Source organism: Stegastes partitus, unplaced genomic scaffold, assembly GCF_000690725.1.
Source record: "Stegastes partitus isolate 25-593 unplaced genomic scaffold, Stegastes_partitus-1.0.2 Scaffold412, whole genome shotgun sequence".
In the NCBI taxonomy this organism is placed as follows: domain Eukaryota; kingdom Metazoa; phylum Chordata; class Actinopteri; family Pomacentridae; genus Stegastes; species Stegastes partitus.
This window is the reverse complement of record NW_007578143.1, coordinates 37,193-46,252: the sequence shown is the minus strand read 5'-3', so window position 1 is coordinate 46,252 and position 9,060 is coordinate 37,193. Positions and strand designations below refer to the sequence as shown.

Sequence of the window (9,060 nt, the reverse complement as noted above, 5' to 3'; positions counted from 1 at the left end):
GGATAAGACACTAAACGTTCACTGTCTCCTGAAGGGGGCGCTGTGTCCATGCGCGCCGCCATTCGTTGGACATGGCGAACCTCTTCAGGTCCTGGTAGGTCTTCAGGGACACAAAGACACACGATGGTGTGACGATGGTGAAGCCGCAGATGCTGCCCAGAGCTAGCTGTCTGTCTGTCTGCATCCCTTCCAGATGTATGACCGTCTGGGATGTTGTCATGGAGCCATGTTTCTGTTAAAGCAAACACACAGCAGTCCCTCCACTTTCTGCGGGTTTCTCTCAGCAAACATCCAGCTTGTTGTGGAGGGAGTGGACATTGGAGAGTAGGAGGACGGTCCTGCTGGTCTGGAGGGGTCAGCCTTTAGCCTAGCATGGCTCCCAGCTCTCTTCCCCTTTTGTTTACGTCTCTACCGTTTGCACTTCCTTCTCTCGGGTAACTGCCAACGTAGTCTCCGATCGGACTCCGTGTTGGTGTAGTTTGTCCACATCACAACCGATCGCCGCAAGAACGTCTGGGATAGACAAGACACTGAAAACGTTCACTTTCATTGTCTCCTGAAGGGGGCGCTGCATCTATGCATACCGCCATCACCATGGCAACTGTGAAAGAGGTTCATGACCTGATTTAAGGAGATGACTGTGCTTCTGTGCTCTCCTGTTTAAGTTTGTCTGACTTTAGGAATATGTTCAGGTGTTCCAAGCGTTAGCTGCACCACAAGATTCACAGCTGACCTCTTGGCGATAGCGTTAGCTTAGCACTGTCAGTAGAATAAGTTCTAGCTGCACCAGTTGTTTACACCTAAGAGCCAGTCATTGGGCTCTTTCTGTGCAACGCTATGAACGCTTATGGAGGACTGCAGTGTTTATTAAACCTTCAGCAACATCTCACCTTTCAAACCCTGCTCCTCTAATTCACCGGAGCTTCAATGCTCTGCAAATGTCTCTCTGTGTAAACAATAGCTTTCAGTGATTGGCTGTCACTGAGGCAGTGTAACAGCCAGTCAGATAGAGTAGTGGGCAGGACATTAAGACCACAGAGTGACTGCCAGGAGAGACGGCTGCATCAGAACCAAAGATGCACATTTAAGTTATTTTGTGATAGCCGGTCATCAAAAATGATGATAATCTAAAAATGCCTCATATTGGCCTCAACAATCATCGGGACCATAAATTGTTAAATCCCAAATTTTCAAGAAAGAAAACCTGTAAAATAGAAAAGAACATTTCTGTAAAGTTTTAAAAAATCCTCTATGTTTTTAGCTATTAAAAACAATTAACTGTTGTTTATAGAGTTTCCCTGCTGTGTTAAATAGCTTGTAACCTAGATATCTAGAAAACGTATTAATTTGCATCTTAACTGCTGTAAAGATTTTTTCTTATTATTGTAAAGATAGTTGCTTCTATTTTCACACGTTTATTTTTTTCTGTTTTTTTAAAAACAGTGTTTGAACATTACAGTACTCCACTGTTTTTTGATATATATTTTTAGGACCCTTCTTGCCAGATTTTCACCATTTCTTTACAGATTTATTGTTATTGTGGTTTTTTGTGCTGAGCTGATCCCCCAATTTTTTAAGGTCCTAAACAATGCCAGTGTTTTGACGCTGCAAAAACACTGTCAAACTGTAATTGTATTTGTATCCTGAAGCTTTGATGTGTTTCTGCTCGCCTCATGTCCTGGAACGCAGAAAAACGACAGCTGGCGGCTCTTCTGCCTCTTTATTATTATCCTGAGGAAGGAGGATGGAGAGTTGCGCAATCTTACCCTCGCTTTACGTCAACCACGTGGCCCCGCCTCCCTTCGAATCCTATTGGACGAGCTGATTCGAGCGCTGCCCTCCGATTGGCTCCCCTCGCCGTCGCTCCCCACCGCTGACTTCCTGGTTGTAGCTGTCAAACACAGGTTCGGATAACAGCCGATGCCCTCAGACGCCGCCCTGCATCGCCCCGAGCGACTTTTACTCAGCCACAAACCAAGAAACCCTGTAAGTGGAACGCGTCTTGTGTCCGCCGGTGTTTTCCAGACATTTTCAAATCTTTTTAACTATTCGTTAACCCCGTGTGCTTTGGCAGAGAGCCAAAAAAGCGAAGCAGCATCTGCGAATTTTTCTTGCTAGTGCCTGAGATCTATAACCTCCTCCTCCTCCTTCTTCTTCTGCTCAAGAAAAACTACAGTAATGGGAGTTTTTTGTGTGGTTATTTCCAACCATGCAAACAGCTTAGCTATTCACAGGACGTTAGCTTATCCTGTTGCGGTGAACAAGTGGTGTTTCTCTCATTCGTGACTGTTAAGACGAAGCTGATTGTTGGTTTTCCTCAAAAGAACCACACTGAGCTGACGTTTTAATCCACAGCTACATGTCGGTTTACACTCACTTCTCCTTCCTCTGTGGACCGATATAGCAGCACAGAACAATGGACACAGCCTGTCAACAGCTGCTGTTAAAGGCAGACGCCTGACTTCCTAGATAGCAGTTGGGAATATAGACGTGAATTAAAAACAGACAAATTTCCAATGGACCTCGCCATGTGTTTGAGTCCACGTTACATACAGGAACCCGGCGTTCTGCTGCTGACTCATAATGAGTGTGCAGGCTGGTGGAAGTGAAGGTTGGTGTTTCTCTAGTGTGAAGTAGGAGGAAGAGTTTTCTGACCATAGTGTTCACACAGTTCTGTCATTCAGCCGGTCCAGACCTACAATATTGTGATAATCAGCTTTTCCGCAATATATATGTTCAACCAGATGATTGTAAAAACTATTTGGAAATAATTAACCTCTCTAAAATGATTGTGGGGATTTTTTAGGGGACTGCATGTACACAGAAAATAAAAAAACAACATTTAATAAGCAGAAAAAAAGCAATAGGGACCTTTATCATGTGGTGGAACACTTGCAAAAACATTATAAAATATATTGTTTTGCTTTGGGAGAGATTCAGATCTGGCGTGGAAGAAAAGTCTCACAAATATTTACACTTCACGAGCAATTAAATAAGAATCTAACGTTTTAACATGTGATTTAACGCGTAATCTTTGTTATTGTAAACTGCAAAATTACGCCACAGATTGAAGATCAGATGTAGAAAACGGCTCCACTTTGAATCAAGACTAGAGCCGCACGATGCAACATTTAGTCATTTTGTGATATATATTGAAAAAATTCAGGAATTTTCCCTCCGATCTCTTCAATAACTCAGTTTGGAGAGAATGAATGATTCTAGAGTGATTGTGGTGATTTTGAACAAGAGTCCGTCTGCATAGAAAATAAAAAGTACTTACTAAAAACAGGGAAAAAAGGAGCCTTTATCATGTGGTGTAACACTTGCGAAGGCATCCAGCACAGTGTTTTGCTTTTGGATGAGATTCAGATACGACTCATGCTGAGTTTTGTGTCGCTGATTTAAGAGTTTGCTTCATGTGGGGGCAACATCAACCTTTCCATACAGCTGACACTGCAGGGTTTTCAGCACCTCGAGCTGCGACTAATCATTAATTTCATTGTCGATTAATCCGTCCTTTTGCTGTTTTGTCTGTAAAATGGCGGAAAATTGCGACAAAAGTCTCAAAATTAGAAACATTTTGAGACTACTGTCACAGAGGAGTCAGGAAACCGGAAAATATTAACATATCAGAAGCTAGAATTAGAGATTCGACAAGTTTTTGCTTTTAAGAAATACTCAGATTGATGATTCTTTATTGCTGCTTGATGTTTTGATCTTTTCAGTGCTTCTCACCAGCTTGCTGTGCACACGTGGTACCTGCGTGTCAACAAACTCTGTGTCTTTAAATGAAAGTTAAAAAAATAAAAGTATCCAGGAAAGCGCCACCAGACAGACTTCTTTTATAGTTTCGTCATGGGAAGTTAGTTTTCCTTTTTGCATCGAGCAGCAGAAGAGTTTTCACGTGATGTGTTTAAGTTAGTCCGGCCTTATTTCACACGGCACACGTCGTGATGTTTACGCTGAAGTATGAATCAAGCAGCCCATGTTACACACAGGAAGCCGCTGTTCTGCTGCTGACTCACCGTGAGCCTGCAGAACTGTGATTTTCCCAAAGTGAGCATGAGGATGAGCTTTCTGACTGTTTAACTCGCTCATTAGTCTACATCCAGGTCAGATAACCGATTCCTGTTCAAATTTGGATTTATGCAAAGCCGTCAAACAAGAAGCAACACAACTCTTTTAAGTTTAACAGGAAAAAAAAGTCTCTATTCTCTGCTTGCTTCTTCTTAAATGTGAACATTTTCTGGCTTCTTTCCTCCTCCGTGACAGTAAACTGAATGTCTTTGGACAAAATAAGACTTTTTTTTGTTATCTTGGACTTTTGGAAACAACATTTACTTGCATTTATAACCAAACTTTTGGTCCCCAACAATCTTTTAGAGCCTCAAGCGAACTCAATTTAAGGAATTCTGATGCTATCGTAAGTGAAACTCAGTCCGGAATAAACTTCAATGCAACAGTTAATCAATTAGTTGTCAACTATTTATTTATTCTTCAACTATTTTTACAGTCAAAGAATCAATTTGGGTCATTTTATAAGAAAAAAAGTCTAAATTCTGTGATTTTTAGCTTCTTAAATGTGAACATTTTCTGTTTTTTTCTCTCCTCTGTGACAGTAAACTGAACATCTTTGGACAAAACAAGACATTTGTCATTTTTAGACTTTAGGAAACAACATTTACTCGCATTTATAACCAAACTTTTGGTCCCCAACAATCTTTTAGAGCCTCAAGCGAACTCAATTTAAGGAATTCTGATGCCATCATAAGTGAAACTCAGTCCGGAATAAACTTCAAAGCAACAGTTAATCAATTAGTTGTCAACTATTTATTTAATCTTCAACTATTTTACAGTTGAATAATCAATTTGGGTCATTTTTGAAGAAAAAAAGTCTCAATTCTGTGATTTTTAGCTTCTTAAATGTGGACATTTTCTGTTTTTTTTCCTCCTCTGTGACAGTAAACTGAACCTCTTTGGACAAAACAAGACATTTGTCATTTTTAGACTTTAGGAAACAACTTTTATCGCCCTAAATCTGAACTTTTTATCCTCGCCAAGACTACAGATTCTAAAGTAAATTCTTAGCTGGTGATTAAATCTACCACAAAAGGCTGAAATCAGTTTCGTATTTAGTTCTGAATATTCTTTACGATGGTTTCTAAACCTCCAACCTGATTCATAAATAAATCCATATTACCCGATATATTTGCTTTTCTGGTTGCAGTCATGCTCAGAGACTTTGCCTTTTCGTCGCCTGTAGTGTTACAGTTAATAAATGATTTTGTTAAAGTCAGCAGAGTCTTAAAATTCCTGAATCTAAATGAATGAGCCTTTGTAGTCACTGTAAACATGGAAGCCTTTGCAACCCACAATACAATAAATCTAAAAACTGAAATAGAAGCCTGGCTGCAGAGATGAGACACTATGATAGCACGAGTGGATTAAGGGGAAGTAAATGACATGTACATTATTCCACAGGTCGGGCCGTCATGTGGCAGCAGCGTGTATGTTTGCACGTTCGTCAGAGCATTTCAAAGGTCAACAAATCCACGTGTTTTTATTGTGATTGGCAGGGAGGTGACTGAACACCACCCTGCACCTTAATGCAAAGCAAACTTCTGATGTGATTCCAGTTGGAGTTTATTGTCCTTTTTATGTGCTTTTCTGTGCAGCTGTAACCTGAAAAGTAGTTTTTCTTCTCGAGGTCAGATCCAGAAATGGGCTGAACTTGTGGAAGTGATGTGCTTTAAACGCAGCATTTTTATATGTTGCCTTCGTCACACCGACCTCTCTGGATTTTAATTTTTTATTATTTTTTTTTTAAAGCAGCTGCAGGTTTTTTTCTGCTCCACAATAAACCTTCAGGAGGTGATTTTGTACGACAGTCAGCTGATCGGTCCATGTACAGCAAAACCAAAGAACCGTATTGAACAGAAATCTCCCATTTTTTTGATATTTCTAAACATTTCATCAACTAAAATGTCAAATATGTGTGAGTAAATGAAGCTCCAATTCACAAAAGTGGTTAAAAAGCTTTAAATTGCTGAAAAAAAAGCCTTTTTGCAGGAAAAACAGTAGTTTTTAAAGTCTTTGCTTGGTGTAGAATCGGGAAAACAAAGGCATGCATGAGGCTAACATCATTGTTTTGTAAATGCCAGCATCGATGAAAGCTCTGAAGCATACGATTCTGACAGATTGGAGAATTTAGGAAGCGGTTCTCGAGTTGAACCGGTTCTTAAATTCCATCCCTGGTCCTGTTGTCTTCCCCAAATAATCCCATTAATATACATAAAGTAAGTAGTCTGTGATCTCAGAATCTATTTGGCAAATTTGGAAAGGATTTAACGTTTGCAAACTTTACGATGAGTAAAATATTTCAGGTTTTAGTTCATTTTTAATTAATCCTCTAGCTGTTCTGATTGAACCACAGTTTGCACTGTTAGCTCGTTTTCAGCTCTAACTTCACGGATTCATTAAACCTGTTGCTGGATAAATGAATCTGTCCTTATAACATGATATACAAGACGCTAATGTGTCTAAAGCGAAGCCTGATGTGCAGTTTTAGGCGACTACAGGTGCAAAACCATCACGCTTTACTCATTTCTAGAAGTTTTAAGCTGAGTTTTGTTGTTTTGAATAGTTTTAGTTTCTGTGACAGACCACAGTTCATAATTTGGTGAATAAAAATACAAAAAATACTGAATAAAAACCCAGATTTGTGCTGCTGCTGCTGCTGCTGCTGCTGTCTGGCTGACACATTAGCGCTGTATTCGGTCATTAGTTACACCAAACTGGCTTATTGACATTTGAGCCATCTGTAGCTGTCGTTTTATTAAAATGCATTAGAATCTGCCTCAGTGTTGGCCGCTCCCTGGAAACCTGTATTCAAAGTGCATTAAAGTAGGAATGCAAATACTTTTTTTGGGCTTCTCCTGCTGGGATTTGAGGCCTGGACCCTGCCAGGCAGCGCTGGTGTCATGTTGTGCTCTTTATGGTGCACAGATCATTATAGAAATATGGAACCGGCGTCCTCAACAGTTGCTCTTATACTGTCTGGTATGTGAGAATGTGAAAGTGGATAAAGCAGCAGAGTGGAGGCCAGTAAAGTCCTGTTAAATGAGTTAATCTGATGTTTTAATAGTTATTATACGAGTCAAATTTTTAAAGTTAATTTAGTTTCATAATTTTTTTAATAATATTTTTTGAATAATAATTTCATAATTCAGAAAAATCTAACATAAGAATTAATATACAATATATAAAATAATCTAAAAATATGTTGTGTCAAAATATGCTAATTATTTTTTATTAAGAACTAAATAAACTTTCACTCACAATTTTTTAAAATTATTGTAATTTAATTTATCTTAAGAACAATTTTAGAATTATCCTAAAAATATAACGTCTAATAATTAATATTTAATATCAAATAATTCTAATGTAGTATTTTTAAATATATGATAATCTAATTTTTATTTAAGAATTTTTTTAAATAAGTTTTAAAATAATTTTTATTATATTTCTTAATAGTAATTAAACTGCTTAATGATAATTTATACACAATTTTAAAATATAATAATTAATATTTGATTGAAAAATAAGTATTAACTATACAAATGTTAAAAAATATTTAATGAAAATAACAAAGAATTATTTAATTACTTTTTTCTTCATTAATTAAACCATTTTATTAACACGCTCAGCAAGAAAGCAAGTAAAAGTTTGTCCCTTTTTGTTAAATGTTCCTTTATTTTGCATTTGCTCCCGAATAAAAACTCCTTAACTCTGAAGAAGTGTGTTAAATTACCTCAATTATTGCAGAGAAAGTTTATAAAATATGTTAATTCTGCACAGCTTGACCAACAAAAGTACTTTTCAAAAGGTGCAGCTGACAGTAAGTTCCCATATCGACAGATCTGCCGGTTCGTTTTTGGTTTGATAATGCTTCAGAGAACTTTGCAGCTGGTGTGTCTCTCAGCCTGACGAGCAACTTTCTGGATCCTCCCACTCCTTCTTTACTTAACTCCTCTGCATAACTCCTTCACGTGATCCCTGTCGGAGTCTTATAGCTTCAGCTGTGTCTCCTCTCGGCTCTGTCCTCCCACCACAGGGCCGATGGCGTTCAGGAAGGCTCTGAAACGGACGGCGGTGGTCGGCGGCGGGGCGGTGGCCGCGGCGTTCGGCCTGTCGCAGCTCATCGAGTACAGAAAGACGCAGGTGAGTCGATGCTGCCGCTTCAGGAGCCGCTTTTTGCACATCGTCTGCTTCGTGTTGCACAAAGATCCAGCTTCACAGCACTCCACTGAAGAGCCACAAAGGCCTCCTGAATGCAGCGTTTCCTCACAAAAGTCTACTTTGCAGGCAGGGTGTGCCTCTGAGGGCATGTCACATCTAGATGCTGGAATGTGTTTGCCCTCCCAAAGGTGTGTTTTCTTCCGTTTTTATTGAATCGCGGCGCAGGGAGGCGTCGGGTTACTGAACTGCACTGATGACATGAGCAGATTTTCCCACAGCATCATGTCTTCACAGTGTTGTCGTGGAGGTATTCCCCCCAACACCTCGCTGCCACCCTCTCCTCACCTCTCCATGGAGGAGTTTCACTACTTAGCTGTTTAGAAATAAAGGTCAAGTGTCTGTCACTGGTGGTTTTTGAGATCAATTGTACTTTAATTTGAATATTGACTCTCTTGTGTAGAGTTAGATGAGAAAATTAATCTCTGTAGACCAAATATAAAGCAGCTGGCTAACTTAGCTTAGCATAAAGACTCAGAATAGTGTTAATCTGTAGCCTCATCGTGACTGTTCCTTCTTTTCCTGCTGCAAAAAGTTGTTTTTTTTAATCTGGTATTTTTATTATTGATCCATATAAATATACAAGTCAAGCACCTGCCACTAGCGTTTTATGAGATAAATTGTGTTTTAATGGGATGTTTGAATCTCTTTCCACCCATTTGGCTGCAAAGAGAACATTGAGACCATGATCATATCTGTACATGACAAATGAAGCTGCCGCTATCAGCCGGCTAAGATAGCTTAGCATAAAGACTGATAAATGGG

The 9,060-nt window shown here is 39.2% G+C and overlaps 1 protein-coding gene across 4 annotated transcripts in view; it reads left to right on the top strand.

Moving 5' to 3' along the window:
• The first annotated feature begins 1,909 nt into the window (after positions 1-1,909).
• Positions 1,910-9,060, top strand: part of gpd2 (glycerol-3-phosphate dehydrogenase 2 (mitochondrial)) — a 34,449-nt gene continuing 27,298 nt past the window's right edge. For 2 of the 4 annotated variants that reach the window (XM_008285641.1, XM_008285638.1), the window contains exons 1-2: positions 1,910-1,986; positions 8,114-8,220. In XM_008285641.1, the coding sequence (XP_008283863.1) occupies positions 8,119-8,220 (102 nt within the window). In that variant the 5' untranslated portion in view covers positions 1,910-1,986; positions 8,114-8,118. Of the gene's footprint in view, positions 1,987-7,509; positions 8,221-9,060 lie in introns of those variants that run through there. The other 2 variants (XM_008285640.1, XM_008285639.1) reach the window with 1 other exon arrangement.